This window comes from Trachypithecus francoisi, unplaced genomic scaffold (assembly GCF_009764315.1).
Source record: "Trachypithecus francoisi isolate TF-2019V2 unplaced genomic scaffold, Tfra_2.0 Lachesis_group12, whole genome shotgun sequence".
NCBI lineage: Eukaryota > Metazoa > Chordata > Mammalia > Primates > Cercopithecidae > Trachypithecus > Trachypithecus francoisi.
This window is the reverse complement of record NW_022681457.1, coordinates 6,297,072-6,322,681: the sequence shown is the minus strand read 5'-3', so window position 1 is coordinate 6,322,681 and position 25,610 is coordinate 6,297,072. Positions and strand designations below refer to the sequence as shown.

General features: G+C 53.7%; 3 protein-coding genes across 6 annotated transcripts; all 3 read left to right on the top strand.

Moving 5' to 3' along the window:
* The first annotated feature begins 232 nt into the window (after nucleotides 1-232).
* On the top strand, nucleotides 233-5,905 carry KLK11 (kallikrein related peptidase 11). Of its 3 annotated transcripts, XM_033224269.1 has the most exons (7): nucleotides 233-366; nucleotides 621-690; nucleotides 2,456-2,530; nucleotides 3,329-3,485; nucleotides 3,815-4,080; nucleotides 4,897-5,033; nucleotides 5,439-5,905. In XM_033224269.1, the coding sequence occupies exons 2-7, from the start codon at nucleotides 630-632 to the stop codon at nucleotides 5,589-5,591; spliced, it is 849 nt and encodes a 282-aa protein (XP_033080160.1). In that variant the 5' UTR covers nucleotides 233-366; nucleotides 621-629; the 3' UTR covers nucleotides 5,592-5,905. The 3 variants fall into 3 exon arrangements, with proteins under 3 accessions (XP_033080160.1, XP_033080161.1, XP_033080162.1); XM_033224271.1 differs by lacking the exons at nucleotides 233-366; nucleotides 621-690 and adding an exon at nucleotides 1,439-1,588; XM_033224270.1 differs by lacking the exons at nucleotides 233-366; nucleotides 2,456-2,530 and having other exon boundaries at nucleotides 388-690; nucleotides 5,439-5,900.
* Nucleotides 5,906-8,575: 2,670 nt separating this feature from the next.
* Nucleotides 8,576-15,205, top strand: KLK10 (kallikrein related peptidase 10). 2 transcript variants are annotated; one of them, XM_033224268.1, is made up of 6 exons: nucleotides 8,576-8,732; nucleotides 9,222-9,318; nucleotides 10,709-10,889; nucleotides 11,815-12,089; nucleotides 12,420-12,553; nucleotides 13,017-15,205. In XM_033224268.1, the coding sequence occupies exons 2-6, from the start codon at nucleotides 9,231-9,233 to the stop codon at nucleotides 13,167-13,169; spliced, it is 831 nt and encodes a 276-aa protein (XP_033080159.1). In that variant the 5' UTR covers nucleotides 8,576-8,732; nucleotides 9,222-9,230; the 3' UTR covers nucleotides 13,170-15,205. The 2 variants fall into 2 exon arrangements, with proteins under 2 accessions (XP_033080159.1, XP_033080158.1); XM_033224267.1 differs by having other exon boundaries at nucleotides 8,577-8,732; nucleotides 9,219-9,318.
* Nucleotides 15,206-18,174: 2,969 nt separating this feature from the next.
* KLK9 (kallikrein related peptidase 9) lies at nucleotides 18,175-25,080 on the top strand. Its single transcript, XM_033224266.1, has 5 exons — nucleotides 18,175-18,352; nucleotides 18,517-18,673; nucleotides 21,107-21,372; nucleotides 23,752-23,888; nucleotides 24,328-25,080. The coding sequence occupies exons 1-5, from the start codon at nucleotides 18,310-18,312 to the stop codon at nucleotides 24,475-24,477; spliced, it is 753 nt and encodes a 250-aa protein (XP_033080157.1). The 5' UTR covers nucleotides 18,175-18,309; the 3' UTR covers nucleotides 24,478-25,080.
* Nucleotides 25,081-25,610: the final 530 nt, after the last annotated feature.

Genomic DNA, 25,610 nt, shown 5'->3' with positions numbered 1-25,610 from the left:
TAACATTCTTTCCACTACTCAACTGCAGTTTACTTTCTTGTAATCAAGCATACATTGTTTCTTTAATGTGGGACGTGGCTTTGTTCTAATATGTATGCAATGATGGAGGGTGGAGTGCAGCCTTGGAAAGCAGGAGGGCTCGGCCTATGTCTTAAAATTCTCCTGCCTACCCCTTGGATTCTGTCTCCACTGGGACTCAGGAGGTGAGGGGAGAACATCTCTCTAAATGCACTGAAGGGGAATTGGAGGAGGGAGGGAGTGTGGGGTGATCATAACAGCGGAGGCATATTTGCTGAGCCCCTCTGCAGTCTGCTCTTTCCAAATGGACCCTCCTGGAGGCCTGATCCCAACCTTCCCTGCAAGCAGGTCTGTCACCCCCATCTCTCAGATGAAGAAACTGAGCCTCGCAGGGGTGGAGTCCCTTGTCCCCACGTCATAAGGGTAGTCATAGTGGTAGGAAGAGGAAGCACCTAGCTTTGAGGCCAGGGCTGGCTGTTGTCAGAACCTAGGCCCTCCCCTGCCTTGCTCCACATCTGGTTAGGGGAGAGAGGGGAGGAAAGCCAAGGGAAGGCACCTAGCTGAAAACAAACAAGTTGGGTGAAGCAGGAATCCGCGCTCAGGTTCTGCAGATGCAGAGGTTGAGGTGGCTGCAGGACTGGAAGTCATCGGGCAGAGGTCTCGCAGCAGCCAGTAAGTGAACCGCTGGAGTCGGGCTGCCTGGGAGGCAGGGAGAAGTGGGCAAGGGAAGGGTCAGCAGAGAAGCAAGGCCCCAGAGGAGCCCTGGGGTGGAGCGCAGCCAAGGGCTCTGTTCCCTTTCCTGGACTCAGCTTCCACAGGCCCTGACCTGCCTCCCCCACCCTCCGGTCCTGCCCCACCTCTGTGACACCCCAGCACCCCCCTCCTTGCAAAGGAGAAGGGAGCGGCCTAGGGGAGGCCAGGGACCCACCTGGGCTGGGGCTGTGGAAAGGGAGTGACTGGGACAGGAGGAAAAAGAGAGACAGAGATTAGATGGAAGGAGAGGGATTTCGAGACAAATTGCCAGAGATGCAGTCAGAGAGACTCACTGAGATAGATAGACTGAGACACAAAGATAGAAGGAATTAGAGAAAGGGCCACACAGAGCCAGATGGAGAGAGAAGACTGGAGATGGAGACGGGGATGAGGACAGAGAAAGGCAGACAGACACGTAGGGACGGAAAGAGAAAAATCACACAAAGTCAGAATTACTGAATGACAGGGAATGACACAGAGAGCAAGACACAGATTCAGAGACTCGGTAGGGAAAGGAAGGCTGCAGACAGACAGACAGAGGGAGGCTGAGACACAGGGAGAAGAGGCCTCTTGGAGAGGTGGCACAGGCAGGCAGCCAGTGCCTCTGAGGTCTACGGGGAGGGCCCCCCCCACACCCCGCCCTGGGGCATTAAGGCAGGGCTTGGAGGCCAGTCATCCTGGGCCCGCCTGGGGCCGTGTCCCCGCCTGCCCGCCTGCCTGGTGCCTGGCACCTGGCGCTCCAACCCAGCCTACCTGCTGTAGCCGCCGCTGCCGCCTCTGCCGCCACTGGGCCCCCAGAGCCCCAGCCCCAGAGCCTGTGAGTCCAGGAGGAAAGGGAAGCCATCCCTCCCGATCCAGGTCCAGGTGTCAGCCCTCCCCAAGGACACCTGTCCCGCTTGGGCACCCATTTCTCCCTCTGCTCTGTCCTTCTCTGCTTGGGTGGGGGTTCCTGGCCTCTCTCTGCACCTCTCACCTCCAATGGCTGTTCCCAGCCTCAGTTACCTCTGATCTCCATGGCTTCAGCTGCTGAGCTGGCCCTTCCTCCCACCCCCGCTGGTCAGGGCAGCTGAGGGCACTGGCCCTCCCCTTGACCAGCCCCGCCCAACTCTGCTTGGCTGTCCTTCAAAAGGTCAGGGGTTTGGCAGGCAGGGGTTCAGCAAGCTGGGTGACGGGGGGCCCAGATATTTTCTGGGGCTGAGCCCCCACTCTCCCCCAGCAGACCTCAAAGGCTCCATATCGCTCTGCTGTGAAGACAATGAAAAAGGGGTGGCTACGGAACGGGGTCTGGTTCCCCTTGTCCTTCCACTCCAAGTGGCTGGGGCCTGGCCAGCTCTCAAGGCAAGAAGGACAACATCCTCTGACATGTGCCGAGGAGGTCCCATGGCTGACTTGAGCAGGGCCGGCCCGTGACTTGCCGGTCAAAGCCCCTCCCAACAACTTCCACATGGTTCTTGGTATCTTGGAAGCTTCTAGCTGTGACCAGGCCCTCTCCAAGGCCACCCTCGACACCTAAGATATATTTTAAGTGTTTGGAGATCCGAGTGCTGTGAGAAACAGGGGATTTCCCCAACCTTGTTTCTCTCAAGTGGGGAGCAGGAGCAGGTGAGGGAGAGAGGAGAGGGCATGAGGCAGCCCCCGACTTCCCTGTAAAGTGATGCGGCCCCATGTCCCTCCTTGTTCCCAGAAGAACCTGGGGCCCGCCCCTCCCCCCTCCAGGCCATGAGGATTCTGCAGTTAATCATGCTTGCTCTGGCGACAGGTACGGCAGGGGATGGGGGCAGGGCAGGAGCCTCCCTCTCGCATCTCTGGGATCCCCTAACCCTCTGTGTCCGGACAGTGACAGGGCTGATTCCAAATTACGGAACAACCCATAAGGCGTCTGACCTGGGAGCAGCCGTCATGAGGGCCTGGATGCCCTTCCAGATAATCCCTTTAAATGCCAAAGGAGGAGAGGTCAAGGGGGTCCTAAAGGGTCCCGGAAAGGGGCCAGGGAAGCTGGAGTTGGGGGAGCGGTCACTCAAAGCGCACAGGACAGGGGCTACCAACCAGTATGGAAGTATTTCCTTTTTTTTTTTCCCCCAGAGGCAAGGTCTCGCTCTATTGTCCAGGCTGGAGTGCAGTGGTGCCATCATGGCTCACTGCAGTCTTAACTTCCCGGGCTTAAGTGATCCTTAAGCCATCTCAGCCTCCCCGGTAGCTGGGACCACAGGCACCTGCCACCAAGCGAGGCTAATTGTTTGATTTTTTTGTAGAGATGGAGGCGGGGGTGGGGGTTCTCACTATGTTTGCCTAGGTTGGTCTTGAACTCCTGGGCTCAAGCAATCCTCCCACCTTAGCCTCTCAAAGTGCTGGGATTACAGGCATTTGCACCCGATCCTATGGGAGTATTTTCATCCTTTAATACCCGGCCCCAGCATCCAGCGCAACCCAGAGGGACACCAGACCAGGGCCCAGACCACCCACCCTCTTTCTCTCCTCCCCACCCCCATTTCTGGGAGCCCTCCTGGTCTACCACCTCTCCTTCCTGAGCCCCTCCTTTTGCTCTCACTCCCTCCAGGGCTCGTAGGGGGAGAGACCAGGATCATCAAGGGGTTCGAGTGCAAGCCTCACTCCCAGCCCTGGCAGGCAGCCCTGTTCGAGAAGACGCGGTTGCTCTGTGGGGCCACCCTCATTGCCCCCAGCTGGCTCCTGACAGCAGCCCACTGCCGCAAGCCGTGGGTGCGGGGGCTGGGGCGGGGCCGGGAGGGGGCTGGGAATGGGGAGATGGATGGAGAGAAGCTCGGGGATAGCGATGCGGGAAAGGGGATTAGAAATGGGGACGGGTAGTGTCAGCAAGGTTGATGGGCTTGAGTTGGGATTGAAGATAGGGGGATGAATGGGGTTAGGATGGGGCTATGACTGGGAAGGGGGCTTCGGTGGGAGACGTGGAAGAGGTTGGAAGCGGAGTGATGTTTCTTCACCCTCAAAGGTGTCACTCACCTCTCCCAACCATGTCTCCCCCGACCTTTCCTCCTCCAACTACCGTCTCTCCCACCCACCTCAGCCGCTACATAGTTCACCTGGGGGAACACAACCTCCAGAAGCAGGATGGCTGTGAGCAGACCCGGACAGCCACTGAGTCCTTCCCCCACCCCGGCTTCAACAACAGCCTCCCCAACAAAGACCACCGCAATGACATCATGCTGGTGAAGATGGCGTCGCCAGCCGTCGTCACCTGGGCTGTGCGACCCCTCACCCTCTCCTCACGCTGTGTCACCGCTGGCACCAGCTGCCTCATTTCCGGCTGGGGCAGCACGTCCAGCCCCCAGTGTAGGAGCTCCAGAGGGCAACCCGGCAAGGGGTGGTGGGGAGGGTGTGGTCATGATTGTGGAAGGGTTCGGGGGATCAGAGATGCGGTTCGCAGTGACGATGGTGGTATAAGTTGAGAGGATGAGTGGAAAACGTCAGGACAGGGGAGGGTGGGTACCGAAGTTGGGGCCTTGGAATCAGACAGACGGGATATGCAATCATACATCCATAATCTCCTGGTTGCAGGACCTTAGGCAAGCGGCTTCACCTCTCTGAATCTTGATTTTCTTCTCTATAAAATGAGAATAATTATACCCACCTGTCAGAATTGAATTAGAGATAATGTATATCAAGCAACTGGCATAAATCATTTATTGGATAGCAGGCTGGGCACAGTGGCTGACGCCTGTAATCCCAGCACTTTGGGAGGCCCAGGTGGGCAGATCACCTGAGGTCGGGACTTTGATACCAGCCTGGCCAACATGGTGAAATCCTGTCTCTACTAAAAATACAAAAATTAGCTGGGTGTGGTTGTGTAACCCCAGCTAATCAGGAGGCTGAGGCAGGAGAATCGCTTAAACCCAGGAGATGGAGGTTGCAGTGAGCCAAGATCACGCCACTGTACTCCAGCCTGGGTGACAGAGCAACTCTGTCTCAAAAAAAAAAAAAAAAAAAAAAAAAGCTGGATAGCATTGCTGTTGCTATTGTTACAAGAAGAGAGGTGAGTTGGCTGGGTCTAAGGACAGGGATTCACCCAGGGGCTGGGTCACAGCAAGCACTGCATTAGGGGTGGTGGCAGGGGGCTCATTCCCACAGCCCCTCCCGCTGTTTCCACAGTACGCCTGCCTCACAGCTTGCGATGCGCCAACATCACCATCATTGAGCACCAAAAGTGTGAGAACGCCTACCCCAACAACATCACAGACACCATGGTGTGCGCCAGCGTTCAGGAAGGGGGCAAGGACTCCTGCCAGGTCAGCGGGCAGGGCCTGGGTTTCCAACCACACCCCCATCCCATCCCCAGCTTCAATGACATCTTTACCGACATCCACAATTTCATCACCAACCTCAACCCGCCTCCCCCTGCAACTCCCAATCCATCTCTTCCCCTATTCCCATTTCTGACCTCAGCACAAACTTCAGCTCCATCCCTGTTTCCAGCTCCAACGTTCCTCAAACTCGTTTTTGAGACTAACCCCATCCTTTATCCCACCCATAATCCCAGCCTTATCGCCAAACCTATCACCATTCCCGGTGCCTCTCCATCCTCAGTCTCAGTCATTCTTAGGCCCCACTCCTAAGCACCGTCCCCACCTCCTCCCTGGCGAACACCGTGCTCAACGCTTTCTCTCACCGATGTTCTCTCTCCCTGTGCCCAGGGTGACTCCGGGGGCCCTCTGGTCTGTAACCACTCTCTTCAAGGCATTATTTCCTGGGGCCAGGATCCGTGTGCGATCACCCGAAAGCCTGGTGTCTACACGAAAGTCTGCAAATACGTGGACTGGATCCAGGAGACGATGAAGAACAATTAGAGTGGACCCACACACCACAGCCCAACACCCTCCATTTCCACTTGGTGATTGGTTCCTGTTCACTCTGTTAATAAGAAACCCTAAGCCAAGACCCTCTACGAACATTCTTTGGGCCTCCTGGACTACAGGAGATACCGTCACTTAATAATCAACCTGGGGTTTGAAATCAGTGAGACCTGGATTCAAATTCTGCCTTGAACTATTGTGACTCTGGGAATGATAACATCCGGTTTGTTCTCTGTTGTATCCCCAACCCCAAAGACAGCTCCTAGCCATATATCAAAATTTCAATAAACACTTGCTAAATGAGTGAATCTACTGAGTGCTTACTATGTGCTAGACCCTGATCCACTGGCTTTTATTTCATTTTATTTTATCTTATCTTAAGACAGAGTCTCGCTCTGTTGCCCAGGTTGGAGTATGGTGGCGCTATCTCTGCTCACTGCAACCTCCACCTCCTGGGTTCAAGCAATTCTCCTGCCTCAGCCTTCTGAGTAGCTGGGATTACAGGTGCCTACCACCACATCCGGCTAAGTTTTGTACTTTTAAGTAGAGATGGGGCTTTGCCATGTTGGCCAGGCTGGTCTCGAACTCCTGACCTCAGGTGATCTGCCCGCCTTGGCCTCCCAAACTCTTGGGATTACAGACATGAGCCACCGCGCCCCCCAGCTTTTATTAATTAAATTAAATTAATTAATCTATTTATAAGACAGTCTTGCTCTGTTGCCCATGCTGGAGTGCAGTAACAATCACAGCTCATGGCAATCTCAGTTTCCTGGGCTAAAGTGATTGTCCAGCCTCAGTCTCCAGAGTAGCTGGGACTACAGGCACATGCCATGAAGTCCAGCTAATATTTTTATTTTTCGTAGACAGAGGTCTCAGTATGCTGCCCCAGCTAGTCTCAAACTCCCGGGCTCAAGGAATCTGCCCTCCTCAGCCTCCGAAAGTGCTGGGATTACAGGCATGAGTCGCTGTGCCTGGCCTCCAAGCACTTTTAAATGTATCAACTAACTCAATCCTCATAAAACCCTATGAGATCGGTACTGTTTTCATACCTATTTTATAGATGAAGAAAGCAAGGCGATCTCTTTTCTTTTTTTTCTTTTGACATGGAGTCTCGCTCTGTCGTCGCTCAGGCTGGAGTGCAGTGGCGCCATCTCGACTTACTGCAAGCTCCACCTCCCGGGTTCACGCCATTCTCCTGCCTCAGCCTCCCGAGTAGCTGGGACTACAGGTGCCTGCCACCACGCCCGGCTAAGTTTTTGTATTTTTAGTAGAAACGGGGTTTCACCGTGTTAGCCAGGATGGTCTCGATCTCCTGACCTGGTGATCCGCCCGCCTCGGCCTCCCAAACTGCTGGGATTACAGGCGCGAGCCACCACACCCAACCTGAGGTGATCTCTTAACTACCAAGTGATGTGCCTGGAGTAAGGCTCTGTTTGTTTCCTTTCCTGTATAACTGTGCATGCAAAAGTATAACACAGTAAGTAAAGAAGTCAGTTAGCTTGCACATATTAAGACCTAACCAAAGGAGTTTATCATTGTTTTTCTCCAACTTCCGTGATAGGTAATTAGGTAGTGGAGACCTCTGCTGGCCAATATGGTAGCCACTAATTTTAATCTTCCAATTAAAATTACATAAAGCCAGAAATTTAACTCCTCTGTCTCACTTGCGATATTTCCAAGGCTGGATAGCCACACGTGGCTGGTGGTGTCTGGATTAGCTAGTGCATATAAAACATCACTGCAGAAAGTTCAGCTGGGCAACACTAACGATGGCCTCTGAAGAGGATGTCCCACAGAGAGAATCCAGAACTCACGATCTTTTTTTTTTTTTCTTTGAGACGGAGTCTTGCTGTGTCATGCAGGCTGGAGTGCAGTGGTGCGATCTCGGCTCACGACAAGTTCGCCTTCCAGGTTCAAGCGATTCTCCTGCCTCAGCCTCCCTAATAGCTGGGACTGCAGGTCCGTGCCAACATCCCCAGCTAATTTTTGCGTATTTTCAGTAGAGATGGAGTTTCACTATGTTGGCCAGGCTGGTCTTGAACTCCTGACCTCATGATCGGCCCGCCTCGGCCACCCAAAGCACTGGGATTATAGGCGTGAGCCACCACTCCTGGCCAACTCAGGATCTTTTGGGACGGTCGGCTCACCTCGCAGGACAGGTGGCTGGCATGAGCAGTAGGAGCCCAGAGTGGAACCAGGGCCTTCTGGTTGTTAAGTGGACTTGCTGTGTGACCTCGTGTGAGTCTGCCCTCTCTGAGCCTCTCACTCCTCACCTGAGATGAGAGAGTTGGCTGAGGTGATGCTGATGCCCCTCGCAGCTTTGACGTCCTGTGATTCAGGGGCCTGTGTGGCACCTGGTGGCACACAGATGGCAGGGAGGATGTGAGATGGCCACACACGGGTATGAGGCAAAGCCACAGCCCCCCAATACACACACGGGCTAGTCACGGGGACACACACAGAGCTCATGGCCACAGGGCAGGCATGGGTTTCCCTCTTTCCTTGTTTCTGTTTTTCTTAGCCCGGGTGCCTCCCTCCCTCCCTCTCTCTGTCTCTCTGGCTCCTTTAGCCTTGGTTTGTTACAATCTCCCTTTCCAAGCCAGCCTCTGTCCCTCCTACTCAACCTGCTTTATCTCCGGGCCTTCCTTCTTCCTCTTCCACAGTCTGGCTTCTCACATTGTCACTCTAGGTATGCACTTCCCGTTGATTTTCTCTTTCTCAGTGGCCTCTCATCCCGCCACCCCCAGCCTTCCTGGGGACATGAACCCTCTCCCCGCACCTGGGAAGCCTTCTTGGAACCCGGATCCGGGGAATCCCCACGGAAACCAGTTCCAAAAGGGATGAAAAAGGGGTGTTTCGGGCACTGGGAAAAGCCTGTATTCCAGGGCCCCTCCCAGAGCAGGAATCTGGGACCCAGGAGTGCCAGCCTCACCCACGGTATAATTAGACGCGAGGGAAAGGGAGGGAGGGAGCCCGGGGGTGGGGGTAGGGGAGGGCGGAGATGCTTCCGGACTCCTCAGGGTTAAAAGGGAAGGTCCGGCCAGGGGTCCCCGGGCAGAGGATACCAGCGGCGGACCACAGGCAGGGCAGAGGCACGTCTGGGTCCCCTCCCTCCTTCCTATCGGCGACTCCCAGGTAAAGCTAGTTGCACCTCACCCGGGTTGGGGTGGATTGCGAGAGGATGGGTGGGGACCCCCGGGCCACAGGGAGCCTCGGTTTCTCCACCTGCGGGACGCGGAAGTCCCCCCGCTGTAAGGTTGAGAAAGAGGCTCCCACTGGCTCCGAGCCTCGGATCCCCACCCCTCGCGTGAAGGAGGGGGAAACCCCGGGCGCGGCGTGGCTGCAGCCGGGGCAGCCCGGGCGCGGAGAGCGCTCCCCTCCGGCACAGGGAGGAGGGGGAGATGCTGCGAGGGGCGTCATTAGGGTAATTGCGCTCATTACCGCTGTTCCAGCCCGAATCTCCCATCTGTCCGCCCCTGGGGTTATCGGCTGCAGGTCAAAAGGGTGCTCGCGGGCTGGGGTGGCGCAGGCTGGGCGAATGAGCACGGCGAGGTGGGGGTCTCTAACGGAGCATCTATTTTAACCCGCCCCCCCCGCCACCCACCCACACACACACCCTAGCAGATCCTGGCCATGAGACTCCCGCACCTCCACCTCTCCGCCGCCTCTGGCGCCCGGGCTCTGGCGAAGCTGCTGCCGCTGCTGATGGCGCAACTCTGGGGTGAGGTGGGGGACAGAGGGCCGCGAGAGGCGCGGGTGGGAGGCGCTGGCGGGAGGAGAGTGTGCTCCTGTCACCAAGCCCTGCGCACCTCTTCTCCCCCGGGACCGCAGCACCCACCCAGCGCTCTGGAACAGGGCCCGCCCCCAAGTCAGCTGGGCCCTCTGGCTTGGCCACCGGCTGTCCCGCCCCACTCAGGCCCCGTCCGATTTCTGCCACCTGGATCCTCGCTCTTCCGTGGACTTCGCCGAGTTCTTTCTCCTCCTCTTACACCGCCCCATCCCGGCCCCGCCCCATTTTGCACCACCGTGTTTTATCCTGAGTCTTGCCTTACCGCTTTTTTGCCCTCTCTCCTCACTTTTTTCCTTCTTTTTTCTTTTCTTTTCTTTCTTCCTTTTTTCTCTTCCGTTCGTTCTTCCCTTCCTTTTATTTCTTCTTTCTTGTTTTACTTTCTCTTCTTTCTTTCTCTTTTTCTTTCTCTCTCCTTTCTTTCTTTCTCTCTCTCTTTTTTTTTTTTTTTTTTTTTTGAGACAGGCGTGCTCTGTTTCCACGGCTGCAGTACAGTGGCCCAACCAGAGTTCACTGCAGCCTCGACCTCCTGGGGGTCAAGCATGCTCAGCCTCCCAAGCAGCTGGTACCACAGGCATGCACCACCACACCTGGGTTTTTTTTTTTTTTGAGACGGGGTCTCACTCTGTCGCCCAGATTGGAGTGCAGTGGCCCAATCTCGGCTCATTGCAACCTCCACCTCCTGGGCTCAAGCGATTCTCCCACCTCAGCCTCCCAGGTAGCTGTGACTACAGGCGCATGGGTCCGCGACTGACTGGTGTGTGTGTTTGTGTGTGTGTGTGTGTGTGTGTGTAGAGACTGGGTCTCACTGTGTTGCCCAGGCTGGTCTTGAACTCCCGGGCTCAAGCGGTCCAACTGCCTCGATTTCCCAAAGTGCTGGTGTTATAGGCGTAAACCACTGCGCCCCACCCCTCTCCCGGTTTTCAATCCCGTTTTGTTATTCCCACCCCTTCTCCTCCCCGCTCCCCGAGTTCTGTCCCCTCTCCCTCACCTCCCCGCCGCGTTCGATCCCCGCCCCTCTATCTAGAATCTGCGGCGTTCTAGCCAGCTCTCTAGGCACGCTGCGTTCATTCCCTGCCCTCCAGACCCACCCTACTCTGTCTCATTACTCCACGCTACCCCATCCCAGCTTCCTTCAACTTTCACGCACTTCTTCTCCTCCCATTCCCTTCGGTGCACGCGAAACCCCCAATATTTCCCTACCACCCTCCCGTTCTGGCTGCGTCCTCTGTCCCCGAACGCAGTCCAGTCCCACAGCCCAGCTCCGACCCCAAACCCAGCCCTTGCCCTCCGTGCTCTGATCCCATCTCTTTTCTTTCTCCAGCCGCGGAGGCGGTGCTGCTCCCCGAAAACGACACGCGCTTGGACCCCGCAGCCTACGGCGCCCCGTGCGCGCGAGGCTCGCAGCCCTGGCAGGTCTCGCTCTTCAACGGCCTCTCGTTCCACTGCGCGGGTGTCCTGGTGGACCAGAGTTGGGTGCTGACGGCCGCGCACTGCGGGAACAAGTAGGAAGAGATCCATCCCCGAGGACGCCACGGGGGGCTGTGGAGGCGGCCTCCAGGGAGGAGCGGGCAGGGCCGGGGCACTTGGAACTCCCACAGCTGGAGGTGCGGTCCCTGGTGTCCTTCCAGCAGGAGGAGAGACCGGGCTTGCGCTGTGGCCGCCAGGGGGCGCTGTGGTCCTCCGCATTTCTGGGCCCGGCGCTCCTGTCCCGCTGATTCTCCTTGAGCTTTAGGAGGAGGCGATTGCCTGCAACACATTGAAGCCAGGGTCCGGTGTGGTCGGGAATTTAGAACTAAAGGAAAAGGTTCACTCCGTGAGTCCGCACTGAAGGAGGAAGGGCTGGGTATTATCACAGAGAAAATATGGAGTAGGTCCGGGGTCCGTGACTCACGCCTGTAATCCCAGCACTTTGGGAGGCCGAGGCGGGTGGATCACCTGAGGTCAGGAGTTCAAGACCAGCCTGGCCAACATGGTGAAACCCCGTCTCAACTAAAAATACAGAAAACAACACCACCAAAAAAATAGCTGGGCGTGGTGGCGGGCGCCTGTAATCCCAGATATTCAGGAGGCTGAGGCAGGAGAATTGCTTGAACCTGAGAGGTGAAGGTTGCAGTGAGCCGAGATCAAGTCATTGCATTCTAGCCTGGGTGACAAGAGCAAAACTCTGTCTCAACAAATAAAAGAAAATGTGGAAGGCTTACCTAGGTGTCCAGGCCCCCAGCCCTCCTCAATTCCTGCAGATCCTCGGAGCTCAAATACCTGATTTCTCCCCCCCATGTCCACTGAGGTCCGATTCTCCCCCAAGACCCTCTTCCCTCAGACCCCTCCTATCTCCGGGCCCTGGTATCTGCCCTCACCCCACTGCCCGCGCCCGCTTTCCCAGTCCCTATGAAAGGTTTGCCTTCACATGCCTCTTCCTCCCCCCAGGCCACTGTGGGCTCGAGTCGGGGATGACCACCTGCTGCTTCTTCAGGGCGAGCAGCTCCGCCGGACCACTCGCTCTGTTGTCCATCCCAAGTACCACCAGGGCTCAGGCCCCATCCTGCCAAGGCGAACGGATGAGCACGACCTCATGTTGCTGAAGCTGGCCAGGCCTGTAGTGCCGGGGCCCCGTGTCCGGGCCCTGCAGCTTCCCTACCACTGTGCCCAGCCTGGAGACCAGTGCCAGGTCGCTGGCTGGGGCACCACGGCCGCCCGGAGAGGCAAGAGCTGGGGCCCTGAGGCTGGAATCTCAGGAGGAGGGGGCTGGGGGCCTGAACCCCGGGTCTGAGGAAGGACGGGCTGGGGACTGGACTCCTGGGTCTGAGGGAGGAGGGACTGGGGTCCTGGATGCCTGGGTCTGTGGGTCTGAGGGAAGGAGGGGCTGGGGACCTGGACTCCTGGGTCTAGGTGGGGAGGGGCTGGGGCCAGGATTCTTGAGTCTGAAGGAGGAGGAGCTGGGGCCTGGAATAGATACAGTCTTGTATCTGGATTCCTGGCTCCCCAAGGATTGGGGGCTGGACCCAGGGATTACTGGCATATTCTCCCTTTAGTGAAGTACAACAAAGGCCTGACCTGCTCCAGCGTCACTATTCTGAGCCCTAAAGAGTGTGAGGTCTTCTACCCTGGCGTGGTCACCAACAATATGATATGTGCCGGCCTGGACCGCGGCCAGGACCCTTGCCAGGTAGGGTCTGAACAAGGAGAGTCTCTGACTCCTGGGAGGGGAGGACAGGGAGGTTATGGGAAAAGAGCAGATCCTGTCCCCGCTCCCCAACTCCATTCCCAAACCCATCCTTGACCCCAACTCTTTCCCAGTCCTAATCCCCTCCTCATCCCTATCCTCAATCCCATTTCCATCCTAACCTCACCCCATCCCCATTTCCAAGCCCGTCTCCATCCCCTCACCTTCCATGAGCTACAATCCTAACCCGTCTCACTGCATCTTCATTCCCGTCCCCCAGTCAACCCTCCATAACCTGAAGTCAACCTCCATTCTCACCCTCCAGCCTCATACCTAATTCCAACCCCATCCCAACCTCGTCTTTATCCCAACCCAACCCCTTCCTTCCCCACCACTGCCCCAGATCCCAAAGTGACAGTTCTCACGTTGGCACATTTATTTGATCTCTCCTTCCTGCCACCCCCAGAGTGACTCAGGAGGTCCCCTGGTCTGTGACGAGACCCTCCAAGGCATCCTGTCATGGGGTGTTTACCCCTGTGGCTCTGCCCAGCATCCAGCTGTCTACACCCAGATCTGCAAATACATGTCCTGGATCAATAAAGTCATACGCTCCAACTGATCCAGATGCCCAGAGGCTCCGTCGTCCATCCTCTTCCTCACCAGTCGGCTGAACTCTCCCCTCATCTGCACTGCTCAAACCTCTGCTGCCCTCCACACCTCTAAACATCTCTCCTCTCACCTCATTCCCCCACCCATCCCCATTCTCTGACTGCACTGAAGCTGAGATGCAGAGAAGCATTATTCTAGAGAAGCAGGGAAGCCAGTCATCGCCCTCTCTGAGAGGAGTTATTGGGGTCACCCAACCTGACTTCCTCTGCCACTCCCTGCTGTGTGACTTTGGGCAAGCCAAGTGCCCTTTCTGAACCTCGATTTCCTCTGCAAAATGGGAACAATGACGTGCCTACCTCTTAGCCATGTTGGGAGGAGACTATGATATAACATGTGTATGTAAATCTTCATGGTGATTGTCATGTAAGGCTTAACACAGTGGATGGGGAGCTCTGACTAAAGGTTACCTGTGTTAATGATCTGACCACATCCCAGTGACAGCATGTCCAGGGAAGAAGTGCACGGGTAGCCCCCAATCCCAACCCTGCATCCCCATCCCTTAGGGATGATGCAAGAATCATTTTCCCCACCCTAGTTCCAAGTCCCAGGAATCACCTTTTAACCACTTCCTTCTCATCTCCCACTGTTTCCCACTTCTGGTTCCACCCAACACCAGTTCCTCCTGACTTGGTAGGAACTAGGCTGGCCGTGAGTCATATAGCACCTTCTCTGCCTTCATGGGGGCCACTGGAACTCAAGGGACCTCACCTTGCTTCCATCCTAGCCTCTAAGACCAGAGGACCAAGGGGATAGTGAAGATTGGGGAACTCTTGCCACCTCAACTGCCAAGTTTGTGCCAAGAAACCTCCCTCTGACATTTAGGGGAAAAATCTTTGGTTTGTCTGTTATTAATTGGCTGTGAGATTTTCGTCCTGAAAACTTAGGAGGAGGAATTTTTTGACTCTCCCTGAAATTAGGGGAGGGGAGGGGAGTTAATACACAGAGTCCAGGTAAAGCTAATAGAAGTTGGAGTGTCTACCAGGTGCGGTGGCTCACGCCTGTAATTCTAGCACTTTGGGAGGCCGAGGAAAGTGGATCATCTGAGGTCAGGAGTTCAAGACCAGCCTAGCCAAAATGGCGAAATCCCATCTGTACAGAAAATATAAAAATTAGCCGGGCATATAATCCCATCTACTTGAGAGGCTGAGGCAGGAGAATCACTTGAACCCAGGGGGCAGAGGTTGCAGGGGGCCGAGATTGCGCCATTGCACTCCAGCCTGGACGAAAGAGCGAAACTCCATCTCAACAAAAGAAGTTTGAGTGTCTCAGCTTATCCTGAACTTTGAAGCAGTAACATAAGCTAGCTGAATATAGGCACAATAGAATTTCCCATTAAGCACTGGTTTGTCCTTTCAGTAACCAATTTATGGAGCATCTAGTATGTGCCAGGCCCAGTGCTGGGTGCTGCGGACATACATAGGGGTGATCACAAGGTCCCTCCCGCCGCAAAGCCCACAGGAGACTGATGTACAAGGTCTGAGCACAGAGTCTGGTACATAGCTCCCTTCCGTGGCCTCTTTCCCATTCTGCCCCCATTAGCACACCCAGGAAATGTCAGTCAGTCATATCAGCTGGGTTTGTCATCCAAGGACCAGAAGCGAGGTCAGTGCAAACTTGAAAACTCGATTCATTTTTAAAGGCAACTCACCCATCCCTTTAGTAACTCCACAATGTTTATTGAGCCACGTCTTATGCCAGGCCTCAAAGATGAATCAGACCAGGCACTACCCTCAAAGAGTTGCTAGTTAGGTCAGGGAGACAGGCCAGCCTTACATTCCTGTCATTCAGGTGTCCACTCAAAAGTCACCTCCTCCAGGAGGCCTTCCTGAATTGCCCAGGCTAGAGGAGTCCACTTTTGGTCACCCAGTCCTGATGCTCTGTTTATTTTTTTATAGCACCTATTATATCTGAAATTATCTCATTTATGTTTACTTGATAAAGGTCTATGTCACCCTTCCCCACAAATTCTGTGAGGGCAGTGATGCAGATATTTGTTCATTGTGATTTTCTAAGCACCTGTGTTGTGCCCGGCACACAGAAGTCACCCCCATTGCTATGTGAACACAGCACAAATAGATCAGTGCTGTAACAGAAGGGGGTATGGGGTACACCACATCAAGTCCACAGGCTGTGCCTGAAGGAGTCAGGAAAGGCTTCTCAATGAGGGGACATTTGTTTAGGGGTTTAAAGGATAAGTAGGAGTTCACCAGGTAGAGAATCACTTTGCTGTATGACTTTGAGCAAATTACTTGAATGCTCTGTCTTCCTCAGTTTTCACTCTGTGAAATGGAGACACCTGCTTAATTAGACGCTCGTGAGAGTTAAATGAGATAGGCTGGGCGCAGTGGCTCACACCTGTAATCCCAGAACATTAGGAAGCTGAGGCAGGTGGAATGCTTGAGCTCATGAGTTTAAGATCAGCCTGAGCAACATAGTGAAACCTCGTCTCTACTAAAAAAAAAAAAAGAAAGAAAAATAGCCCTGCATGGTGGTGCACACCTTGTAGTCCTAGCTACTCAGGAGGCTGAGGCAGGAGGATTACTTGAGTCCAGGAGATTGAGGCTGCAGTGAACTATGATCATGCCACTGCACTCCAGCCTTGGCAACAGAGACCCTGTGTCAAAAAAATAATAATAATAATTAAATGAGATAATATACATGCAAAGTTTACCTAACACCAGGCACTGATAACACAGTTGATAAAGGTAGCTATTAAAATGTTCCTTGTTTTTTCTTTCTTTTCTTTTCTTTTCTTTTTTTTTTTTTTTGAGAGTCTTGCTCTGTTGCCCAGGCTGGAATGCAGTGGCACAATCTAGGCTCACTGCAATCTCCGCCTCCCAAGTTCAAGCAATTCTCCTGCCTCAGTCTCCTGAGTAGCTGGGATTACAGGCACCTGCCACCATACCTGGTTAATTTTTGTGTTTTTAATGGAGACAGGGTTTCACCATACTGGCGAGGCTGATCTTGAACTCCCGACTTCAAGTGATCCACCCGCCTCGGCCCCCGCAAAGTGCTGAGATTACAGGCGTGAGCCACCGTGCCCCGCATGAGCCACCGCACCTGGTCTAAAATGCTCTTAATAGTAGTTAAGGTGGCACTTAGCACATAGTGGATACCTGGTCCCCAATCTCAAGGGCTTCCCCATCTGGAAAAGGAGTGGGACAACTGCAGGCAAGGGTGAAATGTGCTATGATAAAGGCACCGCAGGTTTCTGCAGGGGATGGATAGACGTTGAAGGCTTACCATGTCTCAGACACCGTTGTGCTCCATGTGTGTAAATTTGCTTAATCCCCCCAACAACCCTCGTTATTACTGCTACTTAACAGATGGAGCAGGCCGGGCGTGGTGGCTCACTCCTGTAATCCCAGCACTTTGGGAGGCTGAGGCGGGCAGATCACGAAGTCTAAGAGTTCGAGACCAGCCTGGCCAACATGGTGAAACCCTATCTCTACTAAAAATACAGAAATTAGCTGGGCATCGTGGCACACGCCTGTAGTCCCAGCTGCTTGGGAGGCTGAGGCAGGAGAATTGCTTGAACCCAGGAGGCGGAGGTTGCAATGAGCCAAGATGGTGCCACTGTACTCCAGCCTGGGTGACAGAGCAATGCCCCATTTTGGAAAACAAACAAAAAAAACAAAACAAAACAAAACAAAACAAAAAAAAAACAGATGGAGCAACTGAGAGAGGTCTGGTGACTTGCCCAAAGTCACATACCTCATCACTAATCACACCTAATCATTGAGATTTGGACACATGTGGTTCAGTTCCAGAGTCCGTGTTCCAAACCATGATAACATAGTGAGAGAACATTCAAGGGGAGCCCAGACCCAGCTTCATAACCAGGCCTGTGGGCAGGAGAAAGTTGTAAGTGCCCAGGGAAGGCAAAGATGGACTCTGCCTGAGGAAACCAGAGATTTCCTGGAGGAGGGAGCATTGAGGTTGGGTGTTGAAGGGTGAGTAGGAGTTCACTAGGAAAAGAAGGATATGGAGAAAGACATTCACTCATTCAATGAACATCTCCTGAGGACTTCTGTAAGTCCTGTTCCGCCTGGAACTGGGTGATGCTGGGACACAGAGATGATTCAGACGTGAGCCCAGCCCTCCAGAAGCTGTCCACCTGGTGAGAAGGAATGATGAGAAGACAGGCAGGGAGGATGAGGTGATGGAAAGGGCAATGGGGTGGGAGGCAGGGAGATGGATGAAAAAAATATAAAGCAAATGTTCTCAGAATTTGGCAAAGATCAGGGTGTACTAAGAGAGAGCACAAGGCACTTGCTTCCTGGAGGGTTGGGCAGCTGGGTCCTTGGGTGGTGGAGCTGTGGGGAAGGGGGCAGGTTATGACAAGAGTGGGTTAATCCAGACGGAACCAGATTTCTCAACATTCTAGGAGAGGGCCTTGTCCTTGTGGGAAGAGGCCCAAATCCCCAGGGCAGGGAAGGTTCTGCGAGGTATGTAAACCTGTGCAGCTGCCTGTGGTCTCTGCCTCTCTCCACCTGGGTTTCCCTCAATTTTTCTTGTGTTCTCTCTCCTCCTCCCGCTCCTCCTCTCACCTGGCATCCTTCTGTGCCTGTACCTTCCTCTCTTTGTATCTTTTGCTCTTGTGTCTGAGTCCTGACTCTGTCTCCCACCCCAGCCTGCTTTCTGGTGGTCTTCCTGCACATCCCTCCAGCCTGCCCTATCCAAAATGAACCTGCTGCACCCCAGGACCTTAGGCCTCAAGGATCTTCCTGCTTTTCCAGGACACAAAAGACTCTGTATCTTGTAGCCCAAGGTGATGAGGAATAAGGGTTCCCACTCTGAAGACCCCAGAGGAGGTGCTCACAACCTCTCCACACCCCCAGCACTCCTCCATTCAGTCAAGCTCTGGCCCAGCAAGCCACCAGTTCATCCCGAAAGGGGGTCCCCCTGCACTTATCTCCTCTCCCAAGGCCCCTGTCACAGCCCCAGGGCTTCCCCCTCCCCCAAGGACATTTCCCAATCCCGATTAATCACAGGGGCGGCCCCACGAAGGAGGAAGGAGATGGCATGGCTTACCATAAAGAAGCACTGGGCGCCGGGTGCACGTTCTAGGATCCAGGTGCCCAGGGGTCATGAAGCTGGGACTCCTCTGTGCTCTGCTCTCTCTGCTGGCAGGTGAGGCTCCAGGCTGGCTGCCCCTTCACGGCTGTACTAAGGTCATCTTGCTCTTCCCTCCTGTCCCCGGCTTCTGCCTCCTGCCCCCTAGGCTTCTCAGCATCCTCTCCCTGCCCTCCCAGCCTGCTCCTCACTGACCCCTTTGTCCGTCGTCCCCACCCCAGGGCATGGCTGGGCAGACACCCGCGCCATCGGGGCCGAGGAATGTCGCCCCAACTCCCAGCCTTGGCAGGCTGGCCTCTTCCACCTCACCCGGCTCTTCTGTGGGGCGACCCTCATCAGTGACCGCTGGCTGCTCACAGCTGCCCACTGCCGCAAGCCGTGAGTGACCCAGGCTGGCCACGCTGGGGAGGGAGCTGGGGGTCAGGAGAGAGTGAGGGGTGCTATAGGCTGGAAGTGTAGAGCCTCCACTTCTGATACCAAAAGTTCAACTCTTAGAATTAGGAAGGGTAGCCTCCCAAATCCTAAAATTCTAGAGTCCGACAATATCTCGTTTGAGGAGTGTAAGATTCGAAACTTAGGCTTTTCGAATCCTAGATTGACCCAGAGAAATCCAGAATCGTAGAATCCTAAAATCTTGAATTTATGAAATTCTGCAATAGCCTCCACAAATTCTAGAATCATAGATTCGCAGACTATTAGAATCTTAGCAGTCTGGGTCAGCACTGCCCCGAGGAATTATGGTGCCAGTCACGTGCGTAAGTTTAAATTTCTGGTGGACACATTTAAAAAATAAGGAATGAGTAAAATTAATTCTAATAGATTTAAATTGACACACTCAAAAACTTATTTTGACATGTAATCAATGTTTAAATAAGTATGAATGATACAGTTTACTTTTGTTGTGGTACTAAGCCTTTGAAATCTGTTCTGTATTTTACACATATAGCCTGTTACAAAATGGACTAGCCACATTTCAAGTGTTCAATAGCCATAATGGCTAGTGTGATCCTACAATCTTAAATTCAGAGCTTTCTAGATTCACTGAATATTGAAACTCACAGTACTAGAATCTTTGATACACAGTATCCTAGAATATTGAGTTTCAGAGAATTCTGGAGTCTTAAACTATTTGAATCCCAGACTCTTAAATTTCTAAGGTTATAGATTTACAGAATTATGAAATTCTAGTCTTTTTTTTTTTTTTTTGAGACAGAGTCTTCCTCTGTTGCCCAGGCTGCAGTACAGTGGCACGATCTTGGCTCACTGCAACCTCCGCCTCCTGAGTTCAAGCAATTCTCCTGCCTCAGCCTCCTGAGTAGCTGGGATTACAGGCGTGCGCCACCACGCCAGGCTAATTTTTTTTTTTTTTTTTTTGTATTTTTAGTAAAGACGGGGGTTTCACCATATTGGCCAGGCTGGTCTCAAACTCCTCACCTTGTGATCTGCCCAACTTGGCCTCCCAAAGTGCTGGGATTACAGGCATGAGCCACCGCGTCCGGCCAAAATTCTAGTCTTTTTGTCCCAGAATATTAAAATTCTAGGTTCAAGTCTTAGATTTAATTCAGATAATGTTAGAATCCTGGAGCTTTTTGATCCAGGGGAATCTGGAATATTAGGATCTTGGATTCATAAAACTCTAAACCTTGAGCCTCAAGATTGTAGAATCATGAATAATAGGGTGTCAGAATCTGAGAATTCAAGAATCTTAGATTCTGGGCATTCTAATAGAATCCTGGAAGCTACCTGATGCAGGAATCCTCTCTCCATTGCCTCTGAAAAGTGACCATCCAAACTGTTCCCATTTTCTTCCCTCCAGGAATAAAGCACTGATGCTGGTAAGAGATGCTGTGTGGGAATTTCCCATCACGCATTGCTCCATGATGGGCCTCTTTTAACTTAGTCCTGTACATCAGGCTGGGACAACAATGTTCAGGTTTCAGCCGAAAGTCAAACAGGAGAAATGCAGAGATATGAAGGTGGAAGAGAGTCAGAGGCAGGGGAAGGGTAGGGGGATGAGGGGATATAGGGTTGAGGACTATTTTCCCAGATCCAGAGCCAAGACAGCAAGAATGACAGAGAGACAGAGACAGATGTCTCTGGTTCCCCAACCATGAATTTACAGTCATTAGCTTGCTGCCTAATGTCAGAGGTCAGAGACTGGGGAATAGACTTGTCGACCCCAAAAGGATCCCAGCTGTCTAGGGCATGGGCTAGAAGGGGAACAAGTGGGCTGGAACTGTGGTAAGGGCTTAAGGTTAGACACCAGGAAGACATGCATTGAAGGGTGAAGGATATGATAGACAGGAAAAGCTAAGGCCAGAGATGACCCCCAAGTTGGGGATTTTCCATATCCCATCCCCTTTCACACATATGCACACACACCACTCAGACATACAGAGCCACTCCCACAGAAGCCACCAGACCTGTGGGGGCAGGGTTGGGCTGTTGTTATGTGGTAGGTGGGGCCCCCCGTGCCCACACCGTTCCTGGGGACCCAAGTCACCATCAAGGCTCCAGGTGAGTAGGGAGGAAGGTGGCTCACTCAGCCTGGGACTAGGAGGGGGTGCTTTGTGGGGACATCTACAAAGGTGGGGGCACACAAAACATCAGAGTGAGGACCAGGGACACAAGAGGAGGTGTGTGCCTTGCTTAATATAACAGTATCCTGGGCTAGACATAGATGATGAGGGCCCAGAGAGGGTGTGTGGCTTCCGGAGGGTCACACAGCACCCTGATGGACAGGAAAAGAGGGCTGGGACTGAAAGGACCTTTACCTTCACCCGGCTTGACCTCTGAGGCCTGTCCCAGCAGGTATCTGTGGGTCCGCCTTGGAGAGCACCACCTCTGGAAATGGGAGGGTCCAGAGCAGCTGTTCCGGGTCACAGACTTCTTCCCCCACCCTGGCTTCAACAAGGACCTCAGTGCCAATGACCACAATGATGACATCATGCTGATCCGCCTGCCCAGGCAGGCACATCTGAGTCCTGCTGTGCAGCCCCTCAATCTCAGCCAGACCTGTGTCTCCCCAGGCACACAATGTCTCATATCAGGCTGGGGGGCCGTGTCCAGCCCCAAGGGTATGACCTGGCCCAGACCTCTCTCTGAAACCTCTTGCCCGGCATCTGGCTCCCTCAGCTCTCTGTCTCTGCCTTTTCATCTCTATCTTCTTCCTTTCTCTCTCCTCTCTCTCTCTGTCAGTCTATCTATCTGCCAATCGATATATTTAATCAAATCTAAGATGCTATAATTTTTTTTTTTTTTTTTTGAGACGGAGTCTCGCTCTGTCACCCAGGCTGGAGTGCAGTGGCCGGATCTCAGCTCACTGCAAGCTCCGCCTCCCAGGTTCACGCCATTCTCCTGCCTCAGCCTCCTGAGTAGCTGGGATTACAGGTGCCCACCACCACGCCCGCTAATTTTTTGTATCTTTAGTAGAGACGGGGTTTCACCGTGTTAGCCAGGATGGTCTCGATCTCCTGACCTCATGATCCACCCGCCTCTGCCTCCCAAAGTGCTGGGATTACAGGCATGAGCCACCGTGCCTCACCGATGCTAGAATTTTTAAGTTGTGCCATTATTTTATGAACTGCAAAGAAGGAGAAAAGGGAGAAGGAGGAGGAGGAGAAGAAGAGGAGGAGGAGGAGGAGGGGGAGGAGGAAAGATCCCCTTGATTATATAACATCATTTTCTGGAAGACACATTCTAATTTCAGAGTTTTTTTTGCTTGTTCGCTTGTTTGTTTGTTTTTGAGACAGGGTCTCGCTTTGTTGCTCAGGCTGGAGTGCAGCGGTGTAATCACAGCTCACTGCAGCTTTGAACTCCTGGGCTCAAGCAATCCTCTCTCTTCAACCTCCCAAGTAGCTGGGATTACAGACATGCCACCACATCCCACACCTGGGTCATTTTTTAATTTTTAGCAAAGATGAGGTCTTGCTATGTTGTCCAGGCTGGTCTCAAACTCCTGGCCTCCCAAAGTGCTGGGATTACAGGTGTGAGCCATTGTTCCTGGCCCAGAGATGTTTAAATGTGAAAATACATTCATCTTAGAATGGGAATAAAGCCATGTCTCTCAGAGTCACGGATCACTGACCCGTTAGCCAAATTGGGTCAGTGGATTGCAAAAACAGTCTGAATGTGTTGCTGCCAATATCTAAAACTTGGAAGGTTTTATACAAAAGCCAGGTCTCTGGATTCACTTGAAAAAGTTTGAAGAACTCACATTCCCAAAATAGCAAGCACTGGGCTGAGTCAATGGAGGCTGCCCCCTTCAGCGAAGATAAGTTATCTGATCCACTCCAATGGACCCCAATGGCTCCTGTGTCCCTGCACAGCCCCCATCCCCAACTTCTGTTTACCAATTCTGTTTATCATGTCCCTTGATGCATCTGAGACTGCACTCATGTCTTATATAGATGCACATATGTATTATATATCCATATCCACATCTATACTGACTACACTGTATCTGGTATTTCTGTCTAAGTCTCTGTCTCCATCAGTGACCATCTTCCTGTGAATCTCTTTACCTTTATCTCACTGCCTTCCTTCCACCCCTTGAGGTCTCTGGGTCTTTCTCTATTTCTTCCTCTTTTTTTTTTTCTTTTTTTTTTTAAGAGACGGAGTCTCACTCTTGTTGCCCAGGCTGGAGTGCAGTGGTGTGATCTCAGCTCACTGCAACCTCCACCTCCTGGGTTTTAAGCAATCCTCCTACCTCAGCCTCCAGGGTAGCTGGGACTACAGGTGTGCAACAGCACGCCCAGCTAATTTTTTGTATTTTTAGTAGAGATGGGGTTTCACCATGTTGGCCAGGATGGTCTCAATCTCTTGACCTTGTGATCCACCCGCCTCAGCCTTCCAAAGTGCTGGGGAGTTATATATGCATCTCCTCTTGTCTCTTGGCTCTCTGCATGCATCTTTCTGTTTCTCCTCCTTTCTTCTTCTTTTTTTTTCTTTTTTTTTTTGAGATGGAGTCTCGCTCTGTCTCCCAGGCTGGAGTGCAGTGACCAGTCTCGGCTCACTGCAACCTCCACCTTCCAGGTTCAAGTGATTCTCGTGCCTCAGCCTCCCAAGTAGCTGGGATTACAGGCACCTGCCATCATGCCAGGCTAATTTTTGTATATTTAGTAGAGACAGGGTTTCACTATGTTGGCTGGGCTGGTCCCAAACTCCTGACCTCAAGCAATCTGCTGGCCTTGGCCTCCAAAATGTTGGGATTACAGGTGTGAACCACGGTGCCCGGCCAGCCGCTCTCTCTTCTTGGCCCTCTTCCTCCTTGTCTCCATTTGTTTCTCTTGCATGCTATGACTGTCTCTTTGTCACCGTCTCTTGTCTCTATCTTTGAGAGTCCTAAATGTGGCTCCATGGGTCCTTTGGAAAAGCTGCAGGGAGGACTCAGGGCAGTGGGGTGCTCAGTGTGTTGGAGACAGTTGCGGATTCTTGACAGTTCTCTTCCCTGACAGCGCTGTTTCCAGTCACACTGCAGTGTGCCAACATCAGCATCCTGGAGAACAAACTCTGTCACTGGGCATACCCCGGCCACATCTCGGACAGCATGCTCTGTGCGGGCCTGTGGGAGGGGGGCCGAGGTTCCTGCCAGGTGAGACCTTATTCTGGGGGAAATGAGGCTGTCCTGCCAAGCTTTCTAGGATTTAGGGGAGCAGAGGGGTTGGCCCCCAGCCTTCCTGGGTCAAAATGAGAAGGAGACTGGGATACCTGGTTCCTGGGAGAGGAGGGGACCAGGGCCTGGACTCCTTAGTGTAAAAGAGAAGAGGTCTGGAGGTCCAGACTTCTGGATCTACAGGAGTGGGCTGGGCGTCCAGAGTCTGAGTCCTGGGGGAGGAGGAGGTTAGGTCCTGCGGGCAGGTGGGGGCTCTGAGCTTTTACTCCTGGGTCTGAGGGAGGAGAGGCTGGAGATGGGGGACTCTCGGATGTTGGAGGAAGAAGGGCTGGGGCCTTTCTGGGAAGGAGGAAGTGGCCTGTGTAATTGTCATGAGCAGGGTGGCCTAACAGTTCCTCTGCCCTTCTCTCGCGTACAGGGTGACTCTGGGGGCCCCCTGGTTTGCAATGGAACCTTGGCAGGTGTGGTGTCCGGGGGTGCTGAGCCCTGCTCCAGACCCCGGCGCCCAGCAGTCTACACCAGCGTATGCCACTACCTTGACTGGATCCAAGAAATCATGGAGAACTGAGCCTGCGAGCCACAGGGGCACCTTGGAAAACCAAGAGAGGCCGAAGGGCACGGGGTAGGGGGTTCCCGCAGGGTTCCAGCCTCAATGGTTCCCGCCGTTGACCGCCAGCTGCCCTGAGACTCCCCTCTGGACGCTGAGACTCCGCCACTGAGGCTCCGCCCCGTCACGAGGTCAAGCAAGACACAGTCGCGCCCCCTCGGAACGGAGCAGGGACACGCCCTTCAGAGCCCGTCTCTATGACGTCACCGACAGCCATCACCTCCCTCTTGGAACAGCGCAGCCGGTGGCTCCGCCCCAAGGAACCACTTACACAGAATAGCTCCGCCCTTCGGAACTTTGCCCAATGGGACTTCCCCTCGGGACTCCACCCCTTGTGGCCCCGCCTCCTTCACCAGAGCTCTCCTTCGTGATGTCAGGGGCGCAGTAGCTCCGCCCACGTGGAGCTCGGGCAGTGTTGAGCTCAGCCCCTCGTGGCCCCGTCCTGGGCGTGTCCTGGGTTTGAATCCTGGCGGGGACTTGGGGGGAAATTGAGGAAGGGTCTGGATACCTTTACAGCCAATGGATGATTTTACAGTAAACGCGGGAAACCGCACCTTCTTTCTGCCTGAGCTGTGAGACGCGTGGAGGGCAAACGGGTGGGCGATGAAGGGCAGATGAGGGCACCGGTAGCGCCTTGCAACTCCTCCTTAAACCCCTAGTAAGTCCTGCCTAAAGCCTCTCTCCATCAGCCCTATTGCAGCAAAACTCCTGGGTTCTGCTTGGGTTGGTCTTGCCGCCTCCAGGGGAAGGGGAAACCAGGTCACAGTGCCTCCCAAACCTGCCCTCCCAGATCCCGGACCTCTCAGGGGGCAGCGGGCGGGGCCTGATCCACCCTCTGGTTTCCGACCCAGGAAAACCTGCCTTTCTTCGGTTCCGGGTTACTGGCAGCAGCCCCTCCTCCCACAAAAGATCAAGCTCCAAGCTGCTCCTTTTAAAAGTACTTAGAATTTAGCCCCCAGCTTCCTCCTCCCTCACACCCAGGAATCCAGGCCCCCAGCCCCTCCTCCCTCAGACCCAGGAGTCCTGGCCCCTAGCAGCCCCCTCCCCCCTCAGACCCAGGAGTCTGGGCCTCCAGCCCCTCCTCGCTTAGACCT

Coding starts and splice junctions, on each gene's coding strand:
- KLK11 (XM_033224269.1), top strand. CDS start 630: ATGCAGAGGTTGAGGTGGCTGCAGGACTGGAAGTCATCGGGCAGAGGT. Junction 691..2,455: donor CAGAGGTCTCGCAGCAGCCA/GTAAGTGAACCG, acceptor CCTTGTTCCCAG/AAGAACCTGGGGCCCGCCCC. Junction 5,034..5,438: donor GGGGCAAGGACTCCTGCCAG/GTCAGCGGGCAG, acceptor CCCTGTGCCCAG/GGTGACTCCGGGGGCCCTCT.
- KLK10 (XM_033224268.1), top strand. CDS start 9,231: ATGAGACTCCCGCACCTCCACCTCTCCGCCGCCTCTGGCGCCCGGGCT. Junction 10,890..11,814: donor GCCGCGCACTGCGGGAACAA/GTAGGAAGAGAT, acceptor TCCTCCCCCCAG/GCCACTGTGGGCTCGAGTCG. Junction 12,090..12,419: donor CACCACGGCCGCCCGGAGAG/GCAAGAGCTGGG, acceptor TTCTCCCTTTAG/TGAAGTACAACAAAGGCCTG.
- KLK9 (XM_033224266.1), top strand. CDS start 18,310: ATGAAGCTGGGACTCCTCTGTGCTCTGCTCTCTCTGCTGGCAG. Junction 18,674..21,106: donor GCTGCCCACTGCCGCAAGCC/GTGAGTGACCCA, acceptor CTGTCCCAGCAG/GTATCTGTGGGTCCGCCTTG. Junction 21,373..23,751: donor GGCCGTGTCCAGCCCCAAGG/GTATGACCTGGC, acceptor CTTCCCTGACAG/CGCTGTTTCCAGTCACACTG.